General features: G+C 51.9%; 2 protein-coding genes across 4 annotated transcripts in view; one reads left to right on the forward strand and one right to left on the reverse strand.

The window, feature by feature from the left end:
- The window catches only part of ZNF609 (zinc finger protein 609), a 184704-nt gene extending 174222 nt beyond the window's left edge, over window positions 1–10482 (forward strand). For 2 of the 3 annotated variants that reach the window (XM_064485461.1, XM_031452834.2), the window contains 6 exons: window positions 370–2710; window positions 3596–3962; window positions 5391–5566; window positions 5798–6014; window positions 6499–6577; window positions 6850–10482. In XM_064485461.1, the coding sequence (XP_064341531.1) occupies window positions 370–2710; window positions 3596–3962; window positions 5391–5566; window positions 5798–6014; window positions 6499–6572 (3175 nt within the window). In that variant the 3' untranslated portion in view covers window positions 6573–6577; window positions 6850–10482. The remainder of the gene's footprint in view (window positions 1–369; window positions 2711–3595; window positions 3963–5390; window positions 5567–5797; window positions 6015–6498; window positions 6578–6849) is intronic. The other variant, XM_031452835.2, reaches the window with a different exon arrangement.
- Window positions 10483–12573: 2091 nt separating this feature from the next.
- On the reverse strand, window positions 12574–25331 carry OAZ2 (ornithine decarboxylase antizyme 2). The gene is given in 6 exon segments (XM_031452839.2): window positions 12574–13827; window positions 14066–14151; window positions 14936–15111; window positions 16351–16431; window positions 16433–16508; window positions 25131–25331. Coding segments are annotated over 6 exon segments (570 nt in total). The 5' UTR covers window positions 25151–25331; the 3' UTR covers window positions 12574–13696.
- Between the last annotated feature and the right edge of the window lie 357 nt (window positions 25332–25688).

The raw sequence follows: 25688 nt of genomic DNA on the forward strand, positions 1-25688 counted from the left end.
AACTCAACATTTTCAGTTCTGTAAACTCCATTAGGCAATCTGGGTTTCACAAGGGCCTGTTCACATTGCAGTTGACCATAAGACTGATATTTCAGTGAATATGATCTTACAGCTTGTTCCTAACATTAGTTTCCAGTTTGCCAGGGTTTGGGGAACCCAGATCTTGGGGAGTAATTGATAGTTAGCATGCAAGTAATATCCTAGGAGCTCACCAGTTAATGCAGTTACCATGCTTTTAAAAGTTCCTTTAACAAATCATTCATTCAAGATGATAGTTACCATCTGGGCAGTTCTAGAGGTTGCAGCTAAACTGGTTTGAAGATAGCTTCTTTTCTTAATAATATCCTGTTGTGTTTGTCCTTTGCCAAGGTTCTGTGACTCTCCCACCAGTGACTTGGAAATGCGCAATGGTCGGGGTAGAGGCAAACGCATGCGTCCCAACAGTAACACACCTGTCAATGAGACAGCCACAGCCTCTGACAGCAAGGGGACCAGCAGTAGCAGCAAAACCCGAGCCGGAGCCAATAGCAAAGGCCGTCGGGGCAGCCAGAATTCTTCAGAACATCGCCCACCTGCCAGTAGCACCTCTGAGGATGTCAAGGCCAGCCCTTCCTCAGCTAATAAGCGGAAAAACAAACCCCTTTCAGACATGGAGCTGAATTCTAGCTCAGAGGACTCCAAAGGGAGCAAGCGTGTCCGTACAAATTCCATGGGCTCAGCCACTGGCCCCCTCCCTGGGACCAAGGTGGAGCCCACTGTTCTAGACAGAAATTGTCCCTCCCCAGTCCTGATTGACTGTCCCCACCCAAACTGCAACAAAAAGTACAAGCACATCAATGGACTTAAGTACCACCAAGCTCATGCCCACACAGATGATGACAGCAAGCCAGAAGCAGATGGAGACAGTGAGTATGGAGAGGAGCCCGCCCTCCATGCAGACCTCGGGAGCTGCAATGGTGCATCTGTCTCACAAAAAGGTTCCTTGTCCCCTGCCCGCTCAGCTACCCCCAAAGTTCGGCTCATAGAGCCCCATAGCCCTTCTCCTTCAAGCAAATTTAGCACAAAAGGCCTCTGTAAGAAAAAGTTGGGTGGGGAAGGGGACACAGATCTCGGGGCCCTATCCAATGATGGCTCCGATGATGGACCCTCAGTAATGGATGAAACGAGCAATGATGCCTTTGATTCTTTGGAAAGGAAATGTATGGAAAAAGAAAAATGTAAAAAACCCTCTAGTTTGAAACCTGAAAAGATTCCTTCCAAAAGTTTAAAGTCAGCCCGGCCCATTGCCCCTGCCATCCCCCCACAGCAAATTTACACCTTCCAGGCAGCCACCTTCACAGCCGCAAGCCCAGGCTCCTCCTCAGGCTTGACCACCACGGTGGTCCAGGCCATGCCCAGCAGCCCCCAGCTCAAGCCCATTCAGCCCAAGCCCACTGTGATGGGAGAACCTTTCACAGTCAACCCTGCCCTGACTCCAGCCAAGGACAAGAAAAAGAAGGACAAAAAAAAGAAAGAGTCTTCAAAGGAACTTGAAAGTCCTCTGACCCCTGGGAAGGTGTGTCGAGCAGAAGAAGGCAAAAGCCCCTTCAGGGAATCATCGGGAGATGGGATGAAGATGGAGGGGCTCCTGAACGGCTCCTCAGACCCCCACCAGAGCCGACTGGCCAGCATCAAGGCCGAAGCTGACAAGATCTACAGCTTCACCGACAATGCCCCCAGCCCTTCAATCGGAGGCAGCAGCCGCCTGGAGAGCACCACCCCTACCCAGCCCATGACGCCCTTGCACGTAGTGACCCAGAACGGAGCCGAAGCCAGCTCAGTGAAAACCAACAGCCCTGCCTACTCCGACATCTCCGACGCCGGGGAGGACGGGGAGGGCAAAGTGGACAGTGTCAAATCGAAGGACCCTGAACAGCTGGTTAAGGAAGGGGCTAAGAAAACCCTTTTCCCCCCTCAGCCGCAGAGCAAGGACTCACCCTATTACCAAGGCTTTGAGAGTTACTACTCCCCAAGTTACGCACAGTCCAGCCCAGGGGCTCTGAACCCCAGCAGCCAGGCAGGAGTGGAGGGCCAGGCCCTGAAGGCAAAAAAGGATGAGGAGCCTGAGAGCATAGAGGGGAAAGTGAAGAACGATGTCTGTGAGGACAAGAAACCCGAGCTGAGCAGCTCCAGTCAGCAGCCGTCCGTCATCCAGCAGCGCCCCAACATGTACATGCAGTCCCTGTACTACAACCAGTATGCCTACGTGCCCCCCTACGGCTACGGCGACCAGAGCTACCACACCCACCTCCTGAGCACTAACGCCGCCTACCGGCAGCAGTATGAGGAGCAGCAGAAGCGCCAGGGCTTGGAGCCGCAGCAGCGGGGCCTGGACAAGAAGGCCGAGCTGGGCCTGAAGGAGCGGGAGGCGGCGCTCAAAGAGGAATGGAAGCAAAAGCCGTCAATTCCACCAACTCTCACCAAGGCCCCCAGCCTGACAGACCTGGTGAAGTCGGGACCCAGCAAGGCCAAGGAGCCAGGGGCGGACCCTGCCAAATCAGTCATCATTCCCAAGTTAGATGACTCTTCCAAACTCCCCAGCCAGGCCCCGGAAGGACTTAAAGTGAAGCTGAGTGACGCCAGCCACCTAGGCAAGGAGGCCTCCGAGGCTAAGACAGGTGCTGAGTGTGGCCGCCAGGCAGAGGTGGATCCAATACTCTGGTACCGACAGGTAACTTCTGGAGGGAAATAGATATACTGTGTGATAGTCTTTCTTCTCTTTCTCTAATTAGAGCTGTCCTTATGTAGGGAACCAACAGAATACAGATTAGAGAGGAAATCTATAATTTCAGGGATTCTTCACCTTTGTAAATCATTTTAATGTTTTTTAAAAGCACTTTGACACCAGTAAAAGGTGTTATTCCCATTTGACAAGAGAGGCCCAGGTAGGTTAGCGTGGTTTGCCTGGGGTTACTTGAGACGTCACTAGGAGAGCCAGAGCTAGAACCCAGGCACCTTGATTCCTAGTCCAGTGTCTCTTCCACTGTTTGGTTCCTAATGGAATGGAGTGGTGATCCCATTTTTTTAGAGTAGGCCAAAAGCACACAGCTCAGACTGAGCTACTCTCAAGACGGGTTTTACTGGCAGAGTTAGAACTGAGAACTTGGTCTTACGTTTTGCTCTGTTCACACAACTAAGAAAGACTCCTCTTCCCTCTTTGTGCCGCAGTTAGACTGCCCCAGAGCCGGGCAGCACCATCAGCTCTGTGCCCCGAGCTTGCTCTGAAGAAGTGACAGCCCACATACCCCTGGAGAGGGAGTGGCTTCTTGTAGTCAAGGAGCCGTTTCCCCAGAATGCTCATCTCCCAGCGAAGACCCACGGGTGGATTTTCCTTTTCTTTCCCCACATCTTGTTTCCTTTGAGGGGGCTGGGGAGGCGGCAGGCATTTAAGCAGGAGGGACCAGAACTGGTTGTAAACGAAGATCAATAGAGGCCAGGGTCCTGCCCCGGCCCAGGTGTCTAGTATTATCTGCTGTGGTATTTCTCCTGGGACCCAGGGCTTGAAATCTCTCTCCCATCTGTGCAACACTCAGAGCTCCCTCTGTGATTGCTGCAGGAAGCAGAGCCTCGGATGTGGACATATGTTTACCCTGCCAAGTACTCAGACATCAAGTCAGAGGATGAGCGGTGGAAGGAGGAGCGGGACCGCAAACTGAAGGAGGAAAGGAGTCGGAGTAAGGACTCTGTTCCCAAGGAGGACGGGAAGGAAAGCACAAGCAGTGACTGCAAGCTGCCCGCGTCCGAGGAATCCCGCCTTGGGAGCAAGGAGCCCCGACCGAGTGTCCACGTGCCTGTGTCCTCCCCGCTCACCCAGCACCAGTCCTACATCCCCTACATGCACGGCTACTCCTACAGCCAGTCGTACGACCCCAGCCACCCCAGCTACCGGGGCGTGCCTGCCGTGATGATGCAGAACTACCCGGGTACGGCACCTCGCTCCCGTCGCGGTTCCATCCGCCGGGGGGGCGAGTGAAGCTCAGGTTCAGATCCAGAGTTTTCTTGCTCAGCTCCAAGGCTCACTGAGGCTCAGGCAGATGACAGCCCTTGTTTGAATGTGGCGCTCTGTGAAGTGGTCACTCTAACCGTGAGCTCCCTGAATGACCCCCTAATTACAGTCTGTGGGACCTCCTCTCCCTCATTTGCTTCAGCTAGAGGGTCGACTCTACAGCCAGTTTTCGTGGATAACTAACTAAAGGCAGAACGCCCTCTCTGCTGTCTTCCCTCAGCTGGGATTTTTTAAACACATCCTCTGCATTTTGCAATTTGCTAGGCACTGTGGGGAATACAAAAGAAATGGAGAAGATTAGTTCCCCCCCCACAAGGAACTTACAACTTAATTGTAGCCCAAGAGACACATGGAACAAATAGAATTCAAACCAGGATGGTACATGTATTCATTTGCAAGATCATGTTTAGCTGTGAGGTCAGGAGGCAGTCGGTGAGAGGAAGAGCAGCTGGAAGTCAGACGGAGGGGAGAGTCCAGCCAGAAAAGGCTCAGTTTGGGAAAGATAAGCTGTTTATACTGCCATCCATGAGTTCTTGGGGAGAGGGCCACAAAGTAGGAGTCCATAAGTGTTTTTTAACTTGTAAGAAGAAAATGCTTTTCAATTCCCGTCACTGATTTCTGCTGCCTGAAGAGCCATGTGGGATGCTTCTGGGGTGGAAGGGCCCTTCTCTCCCTCCTTAGAGCTCCCACCTCCCTGTAGGAGAGCAGCCGAAATAGCCTGGATACTGACATTATAAGGCAAATTCTAAATAGGACGAGTAAGCTCTTCAGAGATAGGAAGCTGTCTCGCCCTGTAGTATTCCTTCCTCCTGTCCCCCCAGTCCTGCTGTGTGACAGCAGCGGTTCCACTCGATGAGTGCCTGCTCGGGCCAGACCGGACTAAGTGGTTTATGTACATCAGCTTATTTAATCCTCTCCGTCACTCTGTAAGTCAGTATCTTCATTTTGATGATCAAGAAACTGATTAGCTCAAAAGGCTATTAATTTGCTCAGGGCTACCCAGCTGGAAAGTCTCACAGGTAGGATTTGAGCCCAAGGACATCTGACTGCAAATCCAGTGATCTTTCAGATCCTATGGCTGTCTGTCACATACAGATGGAGCTCTGAGATTGGGGCTCTAAGGAAGTTGATTCCCCAGAAACTGAGGGCCACGTTCCTACATCCCATAGCTGTTTGCCTCCGGAGCTCAGTAAAGGAGAGATACACTAAGCCACAGGCTGAAGACACTGTGGTAGAAAATAGCCCAGCCTGTGCCTAGGAAAGCTGGTGCCCACCTAACCAGGCTCAGGAAAGCAGAGTTTCTTCTACCTCTCCCATCTCTGACTGCTTTATTTCTCTCCCCCAGGATCCTACCTGCCTTCCAGCTATTCTTTCTCCCCGTATGGCAGCAAGGTCTCAGGGGGTGAAGATGCTGACAAGGCACGAGCCAGCCCCAGCGTCAGCTGTAAATCCAGCTCCGAGTCCAAAGCTCTGGACATCCTGCAGCAGCACGCCAGTCATTACAAGAGCAAGTCTCCCACGGTAAGGGAAGTGCAGTGACACTGGCTGTTGTCACAAACCGATAAGGCCAGATCCAGGGTCTAGGAGAAGGTGGGCGAGTTCGGGTCCTAACCACAGTGCAGTTTGGCTGACCTGATGTGAGTTCCACCGGGTGCCTCTTGACTCTTAGGAGGAGTCAAATGTGGGCTGTGGGCACCTTGCTTTCATGTGTGTGTCTCACAGTAGTGCTTTTGTGTCTGCTTTCCTTTCCAGATAAGTGATAAAACTTCTCAGGAGAGAGATCGGGGAGGCTGTGGGGTGGTTGGGGGTGGTGGCAGCTGTAGCAGCGTCGGGGGAGCAGGTGGGGCTGAGCGGAGTGTTGACCGGCCGCGCACCTCCCCGTCTCAGCGCCTGATGTCCACGCACCACCACCACCACCACCTGGGGTACTCGCTGCTCCCGGCACAGTACAACTTACCCTATGCAGCAGGTGAGCCTCATTCCCCGCTTCCTGTCTTTCCTACTCCATCTCAGTAGCATTGCCCACAGCAAGGGGCCCATGGCAAGAATCCTTTTTTGGGGGGGGTTTTGGTTTGGTTTGTTTCCTTGAGCTTCAGATCTGTCCAGAATCCTAGCCTCCTGCAGACAATCATTAAAGCATAAGAAATTTATTTCTTCCCTTGGTGCGTGGGGATTCTCAAACCCCTCCAGATAAGTGGCTTTGATACTCAGAAGAATAAGGAACAGGTGTTCCCACAGCCAAAGAGAAACCAGCCACTGAAAAATAGAGCCTTACTATCTATCCCCAGCCACTGTATCTGACCAAGTATCAGGTTCCCTTCTGTCAGCACCCCAAAGCTCAGTGGAGCTAGGAATGTAGAGGAACTCCTCCCAAGAGCCCCCTAGCCAACCAAGAGAAAGCGCTTCATGGGCGGGTCCTGGGAGTGCGACTAACGTGTCCTCCTCCTCATCAGGGCTTTCTTCTACAGCCATTGTTGCCAGCCAGCAAGGCTCAGCTCCCTCACTCTACCCACCCCCCCGGAGGTGAGAACGGTAAGTGACTTTTCCATGTGGGGCAACAGAGAGAGCAGGGGTAGTTGATACCTGGATCACAGAATCCCTAGGGAACCTCTGTGAGGGACAGCTCTGTGGGCTCGGTGGTCCAAGCCGCCCGTGAAGCCAAGTGCCTCTGGGGGGAGCTGTGGAACATCTCCCCTGGGGACCAGGACCGGCCTCCCCTGCAGTTCATGTTCTTGGAGTGCCACCTTGTGGTTGTTTTACCAGCAGGCCGAGTGCCTGGTTATCTGTCCCTGTTTCCCTTGCAGAACACCAAGTGCCCGGATAAAGTCAGCTTCACGGGCCCGGACTGGCTCACCCAAGGAGGGGCTGGAGGTGCCATTTAGACATCAGTTAAATGGTGTTGGTCATCCTGTTTGCCGTTCCCACCGTGACTGAAGGCAGACCCTTGGCTATCGCGCCTCCACCAGACCCCTGGACTCCCTGACCCTCCCTCTTCCTCAGGAGCTGGAGACTGGTACTTAGCAAAAATATTTATTCTCTCGGCCACAGCTGTGACTGTTGTGGCCTCTGTGGAGATGAAGGCGTGGGGAGCAGCCAGGGGAACATGGCCTCAGCCCAGAGAAGTCACTGCTCTGTTCCCCAAGCTACTGGTCAGCTGCCAGAGCAGTAGCAACCACCCCCCCCCCCCCCACCAGGGAGGGACCCTCAGCACTGGGCAAGGTCTGAAGACAGCACAGCAGCCATACCCCCTCACCGTCATTACCACCATCACCAGACCCTGCATCTCCCCAGTGGCTTGGGCCCTGGGAACTGGCAGCACATGGAGGAATTAGAATCTCAGGAAAGAAATTGGGGGCTGTTTTCTCTGCAGTTGTGAAGACAAGGTCTTCAAACATGAAGACTTCTCCCCTCTCACATGAGCACATCTAAACGCTCAGAGCCCAGCCTCGAGAGGGAGACCAAGGCATTTGCTCCACCGTGGCCTTGGGCTGCCTGTCAGGCAGAGGGCCGGGGTCCCAGTACCGCCCCAGGGCTCCCCGGGGACACCGGGTGGGAGCTGGAGCCGGAGCACGATGGAGCCTGGGAACTGGGAGCTGCACCCCGCTGAGTCCTGCGCTGCTTAGCCCCTACTCCTTGCCCTTTTCTCACTCCCCTACTGACCCCTTGGTGCCTTTCCCAGGGGGATCCCCACGCTGATCTCTCCTCTCTTCCACTGCTTGGCTCTTAAGACTCAGGCAGGTAAAACAGTATCCCCCAGCTGGGGGAGCTTTGGAATCTGCCAGGTCACCTGAGGGCAAGCCCGCAAGGCAGGCCCTGGGAGCACCCAGCCCTACTTAGAGATGTGCTTTCCATGCAGCCGTCCAAGTGTCATCTTCATGTAGGGCCACAAATCTATACAGCCCAGTTTCTCTGTACACAACTGCACAACTTTACATAGCTCAGTCTGTAACCCGTGTGTGTGCCAACATAAGCCGTGTTTCTTTGTAACACATGTTTTTGTTTGAGGGGCCACTGACCACGGGAGGTTGTGTTCCTTAGACCCTGGGAAAACACATGCAAGCCATTACTCCTTGGAGCCACGGAGTACACTCACTGGAGCTGTGCTCTGAGGCAGAGATGTTTCTCTGTTCTTAGAAATGCAGTCCTAGTCCAGGCTTTATGCTCTTGTACTAGGAAAGTGACAATGATTTGGTAACTTTATTGAAGTCACTTCTTCCCCGAGGTGTGGGGAGCTTTAGCTCTTAACTTTGTTTTTGAGGTACCATCCCTTTGCCCTCCTCCTCTCCTGTCTTTCCTTGACCTTCTGGATTGAGAGAGAGATGAAGACTGACAGGCACCAGCCTAGGTCAGAGAAGGTGTTTGTGACCAGAGTGCCAAAAGTGACTATGTGAGAGCAAGGGCTTGGCCCTGGAACAGTTGGGGGCATGGGGACCGAGGACAGTAAGCACAATGCCCAGCGGAAGCTGCTTTCCGAGATCCCCAGAGCCCCACTCCAGAGAGTCTCAAGGTTATTTGCCCAAGATGAGCCCCTCGGTCCTATAGCCCTTTCTTCTAGGTTTCCATGTCCTTGTTTTTGTTCAAGTTGGGTTCTGAGCCCCTCCCAAAATACCCACTGTTTTAGACCTCTTAGCAGGCCCCAAGCAGCCTCTCTCCCCCATCATTCCTTCTGCCTCCTGCTGCCCCAGCGGGCAGAGCTCTGAGCAACGACTTCCTGTTCACCCATGGAAGTAGCTGGTGTGGACACCCTTGACCCCACCTAACCTGAGTCATCCCCACCAAAATGATGGCTCTCAACTTCAGTCTGATTATGCCCTCCCAGGCTCCTGTGGGGTGGAGCCAGGGGCCCATCTGTTCCTGTTTGTTTTTAAATATTGTTGTGTGTTTTGTATCTGTGGCACTAGCTTACAGCGTGCTCTGTACATATTGTGAAGAAACTGTTCGGAGTAATTTTCTTTCCCATTGGACAGGAATGGCCCCACATTCCTGCCCTTTCCACTTTATTCTGTAACAGAGAAAAGGAACTTCTGTATTAGCAGGGCAGCCTTGGGTTCTGCAGAAGGGAACAGCCTTTTCTTTTTCTTTTTCTTTTTTTCCTTAAAAAACACTTGGCTCTTGGATCCTTACATCCAAGTCTCCCTTGAAGAGCAGGAGCTAAGCTGCCCAGAAAGGCAGACGGAAGCAGCAGTAGCAGCATGGCACTGCCTTTTCCTGATCCCTGGTCCCCCGGCCCCTGACCCTGGCCAGGCCCAGCCTTCCCTCCCTGAAGTAACACGCAGCAGCAGTGATGGATGCGAGAGATCCTTGACGAGAGCTGAGTCGAGGACTTGCTGTCCACCTCTAGCCTCTCCACGTGGGTGGGGAGGAGGAACACGGGGCGGCGGGCAGTGTACCTGTGGCACTTGTGACCTGGGCCCAGGGTTCAGACACTCATCAAGGATTCCCACCCCACCCCAGCAAAGGCGGGAAGAGTTTGCTGCTAAGAGCCGAGACCACCAGACCAAGGCTCTCTCTGAGCCACCCCTGCCCAGTTCTCTTGACAGACATTGCTCCTCCGGGCCCCGACAGAGAAGCTAGAGGGAAGAAGCCTCGTCCCCAGGTAGGACAGCCAAGGCTCGGAGAGCTGCTCTGGAGGACTCACGTCTGCTGCTTCCTCATTTAAGGTGTGCCAGTTCCCTTCATCCCTGCTCCCTGCCCGTGCATGTACGTGCACACGTATGACATTTCCTCCTCTTACCTCACCCTCTCCACACATCTCAAGGTCAAAGGACCACATGCAGAAGGGTTAAGAGGGCACTCTGTGAAATGAAACGATGCTTCTGAATCTCTTCTCTCCAGGCTCCAAGGAAGTGGGGGCGAGAGGCTTGGTTTGGGAATGGGAGGGGAAGACTGCAGAAGGGCTAGAGTCATTGTATACGGGCTTCGACGTCACCTATGTCACTTACTGTCCCATACACCCAATCACCATCTCAGTGTCTACTCTGATGCCCCCAAGACTCAACTGGGCAGCTAGCTGGCCCCATAATTCTGGGCCTTTGTTATTTGTTTTATTATTAGGGCATCCCAGGAAGCTTTCTGATGATCCTCTGCCATGGGCCCCTCCTGGGATGGAGACCCTCCCAGGCCGTCCCCAGCCCCTCCTGCCCCAGCCCACCCGCTTGCCTTGGTGCTCAGCCCCCCACTGGGAGCAGGTTGGGGCGAGCTGGAGGCCCGGGCTGGAGGGGCAGTGTTGCTGTTCATAGCTTTTGTTCCATTGGCGTTGCTCTGTTGAATTTAATTTCAGTCTTCCTGATTCTTCCCTTCTGTAAAGTGTACATTACCAAGTTCCTTGTTTTTTTTATATATATATATAAATATATATATATACAAACTGTACTCTTTTTGCCTTTGTACATTCAGGCAAGAAGAGAAAATAAATCTTTTTAAGAGACAATCACAAATCTGTGAGGGCTGCTGGTTATTTCTCCCGGAGTTTGCTGCTGAGCTGCCGCCTGCCTCCCCACTTTTCCGTTCTCCCTCAGCTTTCCTGATCTTCCTGGTCCTGCTCCATATGCGTCCTGAGCTCCACCTTCCCTGGCTGACGGCAAGCTGTTGAATCCAGTGTCCAGACTACCTGCCCTGCAGCCCTTTCCTGCCCAGCAGTGTTTCTGGCTTGGCCACAGGCCTACCCAGGAGCTTTGTCCTGTGCCTGGGCCTCTCCTGTCTTCCCCCATAGATCCCATTCACCAAAGTGGCTTTGGACCCTGGGTACCCTGGGACCTGTCTCCCAGAAGCCCTGGCTTTGGGCACTCACCTGTGAAAACTATGCAGCTGGGAACTCTGCCTAAGAGTTTGCGCTACTTAAACCTGCCTGGGAGCTAGAACAGATGGTTTTTAGGAATGAGTAGGAAACTAGCCCCTAATACTTCCCCCAGATTCCAGCCTCCAAAGTTCTCTGGTCAAGAGCCCAGAGAATCATTCCTGGCTGGTGCGCTCCTATGGCTACCCCATCAGAACAAGGGCTAAGGGTTTGTGGGTCAAGAGCATTTGATCAGAATTTCAAAGGGTGGTACATTCTGAAACACAACCCACCCAAACCACTGTTCCACCTCTTGAACTTTCCCCCTTTCCTCTGATTTCCTCCTTCCCTGTTTTTCCCTCTTTCTATTTCCTTTTCTTAATTGGCTTTGGAATTGAAGTATATTTTTAAATTATTTGTTGTATTTATTGAATAAAGTTTTTAATGTCCCTGTTCTTAAATTTAGACTTAGTTTGCCTTTCACATCTCTCCCCTCTGCTACTCCAAACCTCCCACCTCCAAGATATTTCACCTTCTAAGTTGCTTTTTAACTGGAGTACAGATCTGGGGTACCATATTTCTTTTCTGCCAGCGGTGTTAGTAGCAAGTGTTTTCTTTTTGAAAGAGAAATCTTAGCTGAGTGCCTTCCTAACTCCAGCTGTATTAAAGAGGATCCATCAGCAGATGGCAGCAGACCCCCAGGCATGCTTCCGGTCCACTCAGCTGGCTTTATGGACAGTGACTAAGTTTTTCTTGTTGTTTATCCCTGTATTGTAGAGTCCTTGGGTATGAATTTAATATCTGAAGCCTGAACTGCCTACATTAATTTGGCCATTGTCGGCACTCACGTGAATCTGTTGTAAATATCTCACTGTTAATGACCACTTTTCAGTCAGACTTTATGCTGCCGTTAGGGTTTATCTGCCCAGTGGGAGACAGGTCAAGCCCTTCTCATGTCAGTTGACTGTCTTCAGGTGCAGGCCTTCTACAATTCTGTGTGGGGTGGAGGTGCTGAGCTCAGTTCTCTTGATGAATACCAGTGGAGTCCAAGGTTAATGACTTGGCCCAGCGTGAAAACACAAGTAAGCTCCACACAGAACAATGAGAAAATGGGCCAGACTCAGAGAACCTAAGGACAGCCACAGCTCCACAGTAAGTAGTTTCAAAGCTGCAGGAGGTGGAAGAACATGCCCAGGCACTTCATTTGGGAAAAAAGAAGCAAAAGGAAAAAAGTACTAGTTAAACCCTTGAGAAAGTAAACAAACAGAACACAGGTGAGGGGAATTCCAGTCCCACTTAGGGCCCCGAGACATCATCCACCAGGCTGGTGGTGCAGGGGGGTGGGAGCCGCGCCTCAGGGCACTGGGCTCCGAAAGGAGAAAACTCTCTTCCTAGGGAACTTCCTCTCAACGCCCCCAGGGAACCCAGCTTCAGGCCCCAGCCTTCTACACAAAAGGAACCACTGAGAAGGGCTTGGGTCCTGTGCGAGTAGCCTCAGTTCTGGATGAAGCTGTGTGTACGTACCGGGCTCTAGAGGGCTCTGGCATTCTGCCCCGGACTCCTAGCAACCCCGCGTTTTGCAGTGTAATGTGGCCCCGGAGACCTCGGCCTGTCCCTTCATCTGTCCTGATGCGCTGCTGCTTTTTTCCTGAGAAGCATGTATCACACCCCTCGCTGGGTTGGGCTCTAGGTTCAAAACACAGTAGGAGAAGGAAGCTGGCCCTGGTATAGGAATAAAGAACAGACCAACCACAACTTTAAATCAGTTTATTGACACAGTAACACAACATACTTGCCTCCCTGACACCCCCACCCCCCTCACCCAATCTAGATCTCTCCCCCTTAGAACAAGCTGTTCAGTGAAACCAGAAAAGGGCAGGCCGCTTCTACACCCCAGTCCCAGCCCTAAGCCCTGTGAAGCAGGGGCTCAGGCACCACTCAGAACCTGTTAGGGAGGTAGGGGGGCAGTCAGCACTACACCCAGCCAGGCAGAGGCATCTAGTCCCTAAGAACAAATTCCCCCACAAGCCCCAGGCCCTGAGTTGCTATTCCTCTTCCTCTCTGCTCTTTGTGACCCTAGGAAGGAGACACCTTGGGGCCTGAGCCTGTAGCCAAGAGCAAGAACTCGTGGCTGTCATCTGTGAATTGGAGTTTGGCTAGTGTTTTTTAAGGCCCAGGCACCCCAGAAAAAGCCCTGGTGGTGGGAGTGAACTTCAATGTCCCTATTTTAAATGCATTGAGAACATGAAACAGATTAAGCCAGCTTAACCAAATGCCAGAATAACACTAAGCTGTAAAGAAGGAGGGGAGGGGTCAGACCTGCGTTCTCCAGGCCAGACACAAAAGCACGGAGAGAAGCCCAGGTGGAGTGTCAAAAAACAACTCAAGGACACTGCCCAGGGGCTGAAAAGCCTATACTCAGGAGCCCCCAGGGTGACAGGAAGCAAGTAGAGAAAATACACAAGTCTTAAAAACCGAAAAAGAAAGTCCAACAGCAGGGGAACCTCAGCCTGACAGTGCTGTCCGCCAGCCCCCCAGGCCTTGCCCATCGACCCAGACAGCCCCTCCCCCTCTAGGCAGTGTCCTCCCCTAGGCTAAATAGAGCACATCACACAGCGCAGTTTAAAAAGCTTCTAATGCCAGTTCATAAACATCTTCATTTACTATTGGTGATTACATGTGAATAATATGTTTATACTGTTCTTTATGGAAAACAATTTCAACAAGTCAACTCCGAGAACACAATAGGCAACCCTCACCCTGAGCCCCTCAGCGTCCTTCCCTAGACGGCAAGAAGCCCCCTCCTCTGTCCCAGGGCTGCCTAACTTCCCCTCTTCCCCCACACTGTCTCTTGGGCAAAGCATCCTCTGTGACCATTAGTCCTCATCGGACAAGTTCCGGTCCAGGGGGTAAACCATGAACATCACATCTGGCCGAGAGGGGACACAGGGATGGCCTGGCTGCACAATCTCAAAGCCCAAGAAGCTGAAGGTCTTCAGGAGTGGAGCTGCAGAAGAGAAGAGTGTAAAAAGAACTCTGATGAGAAACAAGGGAATATTCAGGTCAAGGGAAAACCCAAGACAAAGATGGAATAAATAGGCGGTGGGTCTTTACTAACTTTGGACTCTCCCAGCCCCGTGCTTCCCCGGGGTCTACATGGCAGTCAGGAGCCCAGCTCGCCACCCGGGAGGCCCCTTGCCCCTCCGCAGCCCGGGCACCAGGTCTCGGGCTGCTCGGCCCCTCACCTCTGTCTTCCCGGCCCTTCCTGAAGCAGATGAAGACGTAGTTCACTTTCATCTTCTCTTCAGCAAACTCTAGCAGCGCTAACAATCTGCAGGAGGCAAAGAAAAACAACTCAGCCCAATGCCACCCTCCAGACGCCCGCCGCCCCTGCGAAGGCCTTCCTGAGGCTTACAGCCAGCACTGTACAGGGGTTTTAGGGAGAAGGCTCCTACTTCAAGACCCCAGGAGTCCTAACTAAATTCAGAAAAAGATAAGCCACAATCCTTCAGAAAAATGTTATTAAACTATCTTTTCCTGGAATAAGAGTTCTTCATCTGAAATTAAAAACTAACCAACTTAACTAATGCAGTTCACAAGCACGTATGGGGCCTAGAAGGGGAAGCCAGTTTCTCAGGGGTCCTCCCGAGTTGCCAGGTGTGGCGATGACTGCCTGCTGCGGAGAGGGACTCTGGGCCCTGACACTGTCTGAAAGGATTTCCTCAAGCGGCTGGAGCCACTCAAGAGAACTCCATCCTCAGGACTGTTTCTTAGATAACCTGGGTGCTTGGAGGGCCTTGCCCAACCCAGTGAAGCCCCCCAGTAAGAGCTGCTGGCCCGTAGAACCGCACCAGTGTCAGGTGGCTCGAGGGGGATGTGACGTCCACTGGGAAGAGCGAACCACTGGGTGACTACATGACAAGAATCGGGTTAATGTGATAATGATCTGCTGTCATCATAACCTAGAGCAGGCCTGCTTTACTGTTAAACGGTATCTGCCTGGGCAGCCTACAGCTGGGGGGGAAGGCAGGCTCCCGACCCATCTGTTATCCCCAGTGAGCATGCGCCCTTCTGCACCACAGGCTTCCTGCCCTTCCCCGGCACTTGCTCCTTACCCTTCTTTGCTCCCATCAGCTAATAATCCATCTGGGATTTCTATAAACAGGCTCTGGCTGGACAGGACTGCATCCCAGGAAGAGACCTTCACCTCGGTGACCTCATACTGGAAGTGGACGATGTGAGGTTTTCCATCGTTCACAGGGAGGTCCTGGGTCACAGTGAGCTTCTCGTCCTGGCAGGCGATGAGATCAGAGGACCAGGTCACTACTGCTTCTGGCCATGTCAGAGGCTCCCTAACCTAGACACCAACCTCAGGGTGGCATGGCACAGAAGGCACACTGAAAACGTAAAGCAGCACTGTGGCTAAATGGAACCACCACTCATTGGGCACTGAGACCAGCTGATCTTGGCTAAAAGCCAGCATGATGGGAAGGGAACTATTTACCAAGAGTCCACTAGATGCCAAGTCCTGTGCAAGGTACTTTCTCAGTCTTCAATCACCACAGCAAGCACCTGAGGTAGGCACCAGTATCCCCACTTTAAATCTAAGATACCAGGGGCCCAGAACAATTAAGCAACTGACCCAAAGCTCCACAGCTAGTAAATGGCAGAGCTGAGATTCACATCAGGCCTCCCTGACTGAAAGCCCATAGTTGTCTCCCCAGCCATGCTCCTTCCCTTCCCTCCCTGAAGGAGAAACCTCAAAAGCAAGTGTGGGTGTGCGTGCGGGCTCGGCTGCGGCCCAGGGCAACCAAAGCTGGCTTCCAGGTGACCACAGGGTCCATGCTGCCTCTCCCCTGCCAGCCTCAAGACACCAGGACTCTGCTGCCCCGCCACCCTTCAGTGCCAGCCTTAGGGAGAAACTAAACCAACTTCTAGGCTCATTCATGGGAGATTAAAAGGCAGCAGAGGGCTAGCTGCTCCAGCCCAGATCACTCTCGGGACAGATTCCCAGGGCCCTCTACAGCTCCTGGGCTGTGCCCATGCTGCCAAAGTGACAGGTGACTGAGATGCAAGGCCCCCTCTCCTTACCAATCCCAACACTGCCCTCCCCACCACCTTCAGACTGGTAAGGGACAGAAGGCAGAATGCCCACGAGTCAAGGACAACGGGAAAACTCCTGGCCCTTGGTATTTCTCAAGAGAAACTGAGGGGTAGCACCAGGAAGAGCTCTCACGTTCCTTCACGCCTCGCTCCCACTCCGCTCTCCCTCCACTCAGGACCCAGAACCAGCACAGAAGTGCTGACCACTAAGCTGAGAGGACAGCAGGGTGTTTGCTCGGTGCTAACATCTTCCTTCTGGGACTCCCCAAAGGCCTCACAGCAACCTCAGTTCAGAATGTCCTTCCCAACCCCACTACTGGCCCGGCCTAAGGCTCAGGAGACTAAGGGCAGTGATCACTGCCCTTAAGCAGACGCTCACTGGTGTCAGAGGCCGCTGCCCGAAGCCTTCCACCCGAGTCCCCCTTACCTTATATATTAGAGCTGAGAGAGAAGGATCCCTGCCGCCCCCTCGCCCACCGGGGATCTTGGACAGTGGGTGAGGGGCATCAGGAGCACCACAGAGGCCCCGGAACAAGGTGCCTGCAGCGCTGGAGCTGGGGACAGTTACTCAAAGGCAAAATACTACTGCAAGAGAGAGAAAGTGAGACAGTAAACACAAAGACTGGAAGATTTAACTCGGCATCCCAGCCGACCCCTGCCCTGGCGCTCCCTAAGCAAGTGCTCCCTCGACAACTGCCTCAGTGTAGCCCAGCCCCAGCGCCTTTCCTTACACCAACAGTGTGTCAACAACCTGCGTGGCAGGATCACAAAGCCTCCACGGTCACTTCAGGCTGGAGAGGCATGTGGGCCTCAGGAAGTCACTCTGGCCTGGGTACTGTGTCCCTGAGGGACTCCCAAGGCCACTTCCAATGATGGCTTCCTCCCCGATCTGAACAATGGAACTGGACAAGAAATTACTCACCTAAATCCCTCTAGGGTCAAAAACAGAATTAAATCCAGGGATTTACCTCCCCAAAAAGAGGAGGTGCACTACAGTATGGAGTATTACGGTACATGAGTTTGTCCCTTCTGTGCCACGAAATGCTGTCTCCTTGCCCGTCTTTGTTGGAATCTGGCCTGGGCGTGGGCGTTCAGGTGATACTGACCTGGTCAGAATGGACACTGAACTGCCTGTATGTTGTGGGCGTGGGAAGGAGGTATGCATGCTTACTGAGTAAGGAAACCAATTATCAGATGGATCACAATTATCACAAGACTCCTAAAAGAGCGCCTGTCACCTCCAGGTGTGTCCTTTTCTGACCACCATGATTTTCAGGTGGACCCACCAAGGGCTCCAGATCTGCTCCACTGCTTTTGAATCTAATTCACGGGCTCTTTAGGCTGAGATGTAGCTTATTCGACAGGCCCAGGGCAAGTGAAACAAGGAAAGAGGAAAACTGTGCATGTGACACCATGACTCAGCAGCAGGCCTGGCCCTTGGCCCCCGCACACCAGCCTCAGGGCAACTGGAACACCAGGGGTAACATTTATGGGAGGGTGTTGCAGTGAGGTGCTGGAGCCAGCTCGCCCAGTATTGCACCCCTCTTCCCAACTACGCATTCAGCGACGGCATGTTGGTAGCATGAATCAGCCGATGGAGTATTTAAACCATAGAAATCAGCCCACGCTATAAATCAAGGCCGTTCCCCCCTGAAAACCATTTGTAAAATGATGTGAGGCACCCTTCTGCTCACTGTCCTGCTTTAAGTGGTATGCCAGACTGAGGCTCAGAGTGACAGAGATGAACTCACACGTAACGTGGCAACGGTACGATAACCAGAGGTGCAGCCCACTGAGACAGACCCTCAGTACCAGGAGACCCATGCCAGCATTCCAGCTGAGACAGGAGGTCCAGACCCACCCCTGCTCTGGCTCGGTTCCTCCATTCTCTCAGGGATTTCAATTGGTGCCTAAAATTACACTTGGAAATTTCACCAGGAGATCAAGTTCCCAGGACAGTGTCAGTGGGCCCAGAGACGCATCAACGCCTGGGGATGCATCACCTCCAGCCTCCTCTGGAAAGCCTCAGGGCATCCTCACCTCCCCTACTCTTGGCCTCACCACCAGCCCCTAGGAGAAGGGGCAAGACAGAGGACTGTGCTACTGTTTTCAAGAACAGGACTTATTTTCTATTGGAGACAATGAGCTGTTTAAAAAAAAAAAAAAGCAAAAAACCTTCCAGTGTGTTAAGGGATAGAATCATAGAATGTCCAGGCCAGAGAAGAAGGGCGGAGGTTTCCCCAGGCAAAGGTGCACACCTGCCCCTAGTGAGACGGTTCCCTTCCCCGTTCCCTAGTGACCACCTCTCGGCCTCTGCTGAGGTTCATGCAGAAACACCAGGAAGGCCGGGCCACTGGAGACAGCTGGCTGGCTTGGTCAGTGGAGCAGCCTAAGGACTGGGCGAACCTCTGGGGTAGACAGATGAGATACAGCCTTGGACACCAGGAGGACTGCGTGGGTTCACACAACTGGATCACCAAGGCCCCTGCAGTCCTAGAATTCTGGTGCTAACTCACTTCCAGAGAAATTATCCCTCAGTGGTCTTTAGTAGGGAGAGCTATATTCAACCCCTGACCTGCATTCCAACCACCGTCTTGATTCTGAACTAATTTTTCTTGAAAATAGCAGAAGTAATGGGGCCAACCCAATGAAAAGATCAGAATAAGGTGGGTTTTCTTTTTTTAAGATCCAGAATCCCCTGTCTTCCTAGAAGTAATCCCTAGGGTTACCCTGTGTCCAGCACTAATCTATGACCGTGTGATATTTCTGGTATCACGATCTCACTTCTCTTCAAATAAAATGTAAGAAGTCTGTTCCATGGTAAAATACCATTTACTTCCCCACTCACACACAAGGATCCAGGGAACTCTTTCCTCCTCCACAAAGTCTGCACAGAAGGCAAGTGTGAGTGAGTAATGGGTGGAAGGGTGTTCTAGGTCCCCACCCTGGGATCCAGTTCCAGTTCCGTAAGAGAAACAGCTGGGGTTTGGGATAAGCTTAGTACACAGATCACAATCAATAGTTATTTTCATCATCCATCATAATGGATCTGTTTTTAGTTACTTGCTGTGTCAATGGCAAACCGTGATCTTTCAAAAAAAAAAAAAAAAAACCTGACTGTCATTTCTGGCATGAAAAGGGAAGGGATATGAGTACATATATGGTGGGTAAAGAAATCAAGGGGCATAAAATCGGCCAGCAGTGGCCTTTTCTTCTTGTATTGACTTAAGTGTTCAAAATGGTGTTGTGGCAAAGCACGCCACCAACCTCAGTAGGAATAGTCAATCCTGGAGGAACCTGAGCACAAGACAAAAGTGGCTTTTAAACACAAGTCTTCCTGTCACAAGATCCATGCCAGGTTAGGTTTCACATTCAGTTCGGTCATGTTGCTACTGGCTCCCGTGCCCAGCTTCTTCCATTCATTCCTTCCTCACATCCTGCTCACTCCACTGGGGGGCAGGCATACTTTAATCCCTACCACCAAAGGATGATTTAAGCAGCTCAACCTAGAGGCTGAAAAGATCAGGCTGATTAAGGAGAATCAAACGTATTAGACTGAACTCAAACATCCAGCTGAGCTGGTCCTGCTTCTGGAGAAGAAAAATATAAACCATGCTGGAAATGAGGGCGTCAGCTATCCAAGTTAATACGGAAGAGAGAGGAGATTTGAGCCAAATCAAAAAAAGCCAGTGCCTTTTATTTTCCCAGCTGTTATCAGACATGCCCTTGGAAACACTCCTCAGGATACTTAAGAATGCTACCAGCTTCCCACATCCTGCTGCCTCTAATTCACAGCATTCTGTGAAACTGGTGTCTGAAAAGTCCTTAGCAGGTTATAATTTCATACACTGGCTACAAACAGGCAGTGTATGCAGCAGGTGTATTCCTGGGGAATGCTGCTGGTAAATCAAATTTTTATCATTCAAATCTGATTTTTAAATCTCTAGGGTGCTTACTATTTAAAGAAAGTAGCCTAAAATCTCTCGAGAAAGTAAAGGATCTCCTGTTAAAGAATCACTTCCAGTAGACTTTATGTCAGTTTTGATTTTTACATTTAGTTTGCTCAAAGCAGGGTACAGCCTGCTACACAGAGGTTTAATATCAAAGTAATTCCATGGCTAACTTCCACTCAGCTACACTTAACAAATATTTGAATTCATATTCTCCTTGATACACTTTTGATCATCTCTCTCTTGAATCAGTGGCCTGAGCTTGTTCAAGCCTGCACCCTTTCTGCTGGTTTCCATTACCTGCTAGAGGAGGGTCAGATGGCCTTGGCATTACCTACCCTGTAGTATCAAGTGAAAAGACATAAAAACCACACTCCCAAACATTCTACAACCATTCCTCTCTCTCAGCCTCCTCTGCCCCATTCCGGTCTCAGCCCGGCCTACAGAGCACTCTCTAGGGCGCCCTAACTTCCCTCACATAGGCTGCTTTTACTCCGAGGCTAAGAAGGTCTCTGATGACTAATCCCTACACAGCAAAGAGGGACCAACCCAGGGCTGCCATCGCACTCAGCTACAAAGAAAAAGGAAGAAAGGTGGGAGGTGAGTGGCCACCTCCAGTCTAGTGTGAGCACAGAGGCTGGTTTCCAGCTGCCAATTCCCTTTTCAGATGAGAAAGGAGCCCTGGTCAGATGCCAAGTGTAAGTCATTTCACCAGGGCTGTTCTGTGCGCCAAAGGGAGTCTACTGGGTAAGCACGATTATAAAGAAAATGACATCACCATTCTGAATCACAGACTGAAAGCAAAACTGGGTTCTGGTTGATTTTCCACAAGAAACGCACTTACGGTGGCAGCTAGAATCTCTGTGCCACTGAGGTTTGTTTATCTTGTTACACAGCTGATACCGATAATCTTCCACCAAAGGCCGGCACAGCCACACGTGCTGCCAGAGGTGGGTAGAGAGCAAGGTAATCGTGCTTCAGCGTAAGACCTTAATTTTACATTTCAAGTACCTCAATCTTGTTTGTATAGAAAGCCCATCAGCCAGTTCAGCCCCTCTTCCCAGGATAAAATTACTTCATTGTTTAAACAATACCAAAGGCCTAGGAAATTTTCTTAAGGCTTACCTTATACAAAGCACTTTATTCTGCTGCTGCTACCCGGAAAATACCTGTTTTGTTCACTTCAAGTAACAAAATTCTTGTCACCTACTTGGCCACTTCTGGTCTACAGATTTCAATTAGGCTTCATAGCCTTCCGAACTATGGCACCAACCTGAATCAACACTGTGTACTGTTTCAAAAGGGATGAATTACTTTTTTTCTAGAAATGCACATACAGAACATCCCGCTACCCCACTCCTCAGTCCCCTTTTTTATATTTCTAGAGCTAAACTTGGATTTCTTGGCAGAGTAAGGAATTACTATTTTTAGTCTACACAGCTTTCCGAAGCATACCTCCAATTTGGGGGGATTCCTGACTACACTAGGAGTATCTTTCTCCATGGGATGACCTTGAAGGCACATCACAGGAAAACTTCCTCTCCCTACCACCCCACACCCAGTGAGCCGCAGAAGGAGTAATCAAAATCAAATTCTTTGGGGGAGAGACAGGAACTCCATCACCCAGGGAGCCACCGGTGAAGATGCTCGGGATAGCTAAGGCGTGCCTTGTACCCTGGCTGCCCCCAAGAACCACCACCTGTGGAACCAACTGCTTCTCTTCAAAGCCCATCAGACACACACTGATCACAACACGGATATCAAGCCAGGGCAAGCTCTCCTCCGCACACCATACTGTCACAGGGTACTAAGCAAGCCCAAGGCAGAGACTATATTCCTGCCTCTGCAAATCTAGGGAGAGAAAGGTCATCCTTGGGTTTCAACCTGTTGTTCAAAAACCATAATAAAAGTTCTTGTACTTGCGTCTTCTTCCCTCCCCCACCATCTGGAATTTTTGACGTTTCTGAGGTAATCTGAACAAAACCAGAAAGGAAGAGCCTGGTTTTCAAAACATGCTGCAGGGCTCCTCTGCAGCTACTTCTTCCAGGAAACCAAGCCTCCACCTCGAGTATTTCACTGGGGCCAAGGAAGCTGGAAAGCCCATCCCCCACCAACAGGCCCTCAACTCCCAGCCGGCTCCCCGCTCTGTGAATACAAAACACCAAGGGCACTGACTGGGAAGAACATCCGGCTCTTATCGAAATCCCTAGTTCGAGCTCTACCAGGATTCCTTTTAGAAAGTTAGGGGCAGGCCTAGAGGAGGCTCAGAAACACACTATGGAAACAGGACTGCCATAACTCAAAGAAACCAGACACCCGGCACACACCACCCCACCCCCAGGCCAAAGTGGAGGAGCCTGATCCAAGGCCCTGCTCCTGCCCAGGCCCTGGCAGGCCAGCTGGCTCCTCCCTCCACCTGCCTTTCATACAGCCAAGCCCCTCAAATTACCAACACACCAAGCAAGGGCCCTGGAGACAAGCAAGCCTGTTTTGCCACTTAGGAATCTGGAAGGAGGCTTCAAAGCGAAGCGAACCCAACTCCCTCTTTTTACGTGTCAGCCCGCTGGCAAAGCCAGAACTAGAGCGCGGGTCTCTCAGCCTCACAGTGGGTGGAGACCCTTATGTGTGTTGGTCCCAAGTGCTCCATTCTCAGGGCTCGGCCTGCAAAGGACTTGGCACCCAGACCAGTTCAGTCCAGAAGACTCCAGAGAAGGCCGCCTGAGACCATACCACTTTCCAAACCCCACTGCGAAGACAAAACCATAAGACTAAGTAAGAAAAACCCATCTCACATACCCCTGGGTTTTCCTGGAGGTTCCTCTGCTTCCCTCCGCCCCCGCACTTCATCCTACCCTCTCATACCTGCAATCTACCCTCGGCACACAGAGCCTCCTTTACCACAAGTAACACCTCTTGCATCCAGCACCATCTAAGTATATATCCACATCCACCTCCTCAGCTCCAGAGGGGCTGGTTTAGAGAAGATGAAATAAGAGGGGACTGCAAAGGGCGATGGACATGGAGGGTCTCGGGAAAGGAAAATAGAGCAGAGAATGGGACTCTACTAAGAGGGCTTGGGAGGCGGGTGTAATGGGGCCACAACAAACCAGAAACGAAGAGGGAATTCTCCTTCTGCATGGAGGGAAGACACGAGTGTGTGGGAGCCAGGTAAGAGTCTAAGAATTTAGGGAAGAAAATGGGTAATGGCTGAGAACTGAGTGGAGGCAGGTGAATTTAAGAGGCTGTTGCCTCTTAAATCTTGGGTATTTCTGGATAGTACCTGGGAGAGAAATACCGAGAAATCCGAAGACAAGACCCTTTTCAGCAGAGAAAGGACTGACACCCACTAAAGGAATATGACGAGAAGGGTCTTCTGGGGTGAAGGGAGGGGAAGCAGTGTCTCTCAACTCCAGTTGCCGATTAGAATTACCCAGAGAGCTTCAAAAATACACACTAATAACCAGGCCCCACCCTAGGCTAATTACACCAGATCTTTGAATGTGGGGCCCAGGTGACTGATTTTTCACATGTGCAGCCAGGGTTGAGGCACTGAGACATAAGAAAAACGGAAAACCCAGCTGGAACATTTAAGGATAGTGCTGCTAAAGGAGTGGGAAATGGCAACTTAGAGATCATTTCTGTGAGAAGGGAGCCCGAGTTTGAGAGGAACCTTGAGTGATAGAGCCGTATGTGAAGAAAAGCAATTAAGGAAGGCTCTGTTTATAAGAGGAACTAAAGTCCAGTTTTGGATAGACCAGGGCACAGTTTAAGGAGGATCTGCAGGGAAGGGATCTGCTTGCAAAACAATGAGGCCCAATTGAGGGGCAGAGGCCATAAGGCCAAATCTGGAGACAAAGGGTCTGGTGTGGGGAACTAATGAGCTTTGGACTCATTTTGGAGGGGACAGCAACAAGTCTTGGGAAAAAATGAGTAAGAGAATTAGAATCCAAACTCTAAATGAAAGCCATTCTGATGTGTAAGCAGCAGCTGGGGTTAAAAATTGTGGGGAATCAGGAAATTAAGGGAACAGATTCACAGAAGAGTTTAGGGCAGAAAAATGGGATATGTTTGAGGGAGAGCTGCATGACGTAGGGCTGCCTTGGACAAAAAGAGGAGCGGGAGAGAGAAGAAAACTGAATAAAAAACTGAATAATGAATTTTGCCTACTTTGGGCAGGGAGGAAGCATATATGAAGCAAGTTTAGAAAACTACTGTTGCTCATTTTCAGAAAGATGCCCAGCCTTTCTCTCCAGTTAATGGGGGGAGGCTGGGGTCAGGTTTTGAGGGAGGAAACTTGCAAAGGCCCCGTGTCCTGAGTATGGGGACTGATTTGAAAGCACTGGAGGTACATACAGGTAAGAGGGTAGGCCTTCAACAGAAGTAGGATGGGCTGAGTTCTGTGATCTAATGATCTGGAGATGTGGTTCAGGTAAGATGGGAGGAGTAAGAGTGGAGATGACAGAAAGTGTTTAAAGGGTAGGAATGTTTAGAAGCATGTTGGGGGGAACATCATTAGCAGAACAGGATGGAGGACAGGAGTCCAAAGGGTTTAAAAAATTAAAGGAATGAGGTTGGGAGACAGGGAAAATGGGGCCTAATTGGGAAAGGGGTACCGAGGGAGGAAGGGAAGGAAAAGATGAAGCTGGACTTAGGGACCAAGGGGAGGACTGGGCATCACTGTAAAGACTATTAGGCCTGGGGGTTGAGGGAGAGGATGACAGGTGGGGGTAATGGGTCCAGTTGAGAACTGAAGGACGGAGTCTCACCTGGGGAGAGGGGTAGTGATAACAGAGATATCTGGTTGGAGAGGGCAGTTTGAATTAGGGAAGGGATTCAAAGAGAAGGGCTAAGTGACTTATAAGGGGGAAGAAGAAAGATTTGGGGAAGATGGGAAACAATTCAGGGCGGGATGAGAGAGAAAGCATAATTTCGGGAACGGGGCACCGTTTGGCGGGGCCTGAAGGGAAATGGGAACTGGATTAGAAGGCTGGGTCCAGGTTTGTGGGGGCTTTACGAGAGGAGGAAGCCCGGATGAGGGGGATGGGCCGGGCTGGGGGGAGGGGGTGGCTAAAGGACGGAAGGAGGCCCACTTGCGGGGCCGGGGCTCAGACTAGGGTGGCTGAAGTAGGGAAGGGACCCAGTGGGGGGCGGATGGGGCCCTGTAGGAGGGGTGGGGGCCTTCTGGGTGGTGGGGGAGGAGGCCCTCAGGAGCATATGAGGGGAGGATGGGGGCGGGGAGCCTGGGCCGGGCCGTTACCTGTCCTGGGTGTTTATCATCCTCGGCGGCTCTGCTCAGGGTGGGAGGAGGCGGCGCAGGGAGTGGGTAGGTAGATGAGTGGGTGGGTGTGGGGTCGCGCGCGCGCGGGGCCGATCTCTGCGGGCTAAGTCCCTGTCAGGCCGCGGGCCCAGAGCCCTCCTCCTGCCTCAGCGAGCGCCTGCCTCCAACTGACCCTCCCCGGCCGCCGCCGACGCCGCCGCAACCGCCCCGCCCCCGAATGCCTCATCTGCATAGCCCCACCCCAGAGCCGCGCGGTGTCCTGGGAAACTGGGGCCCACAACAAAGGGCAAAGCACCGCCCCGCTTCCGCGCAGGCGCGTCAGGGGTTGGTAGCGGAGGGGGCCTGGCGGAGGTCCCGCTGAAGAGCAGCGTCGGGGGTGGGGGTGGGAGCGGGGGGAGGAGTCGTGGCGGTGGCGGTGGCGGTGGCGCAGCCCGAACGATGCGTTGTATTTCAAGTAAAGTTTACTGAGCGTTGACCTGACGGTCGTCGTCCCCAGCCCTTGTTTGCCTGATTGGGCTGAGCAGGGCTGTGTCATTT

This window comes from Camelus dromedarius, chromosome 5 (genome assembly GCF_036321535.1).
Source record: "Camelus dromedarius isolate mCamDro1 chromosome 5, mCamDro1.pat, whole genome shotgun sequence".
NCBI lineage: Eukaryota > Metazoa > Chordata > Mammalia > Artiodactyla > Camelidae > Camelus > Camelus dromedarius.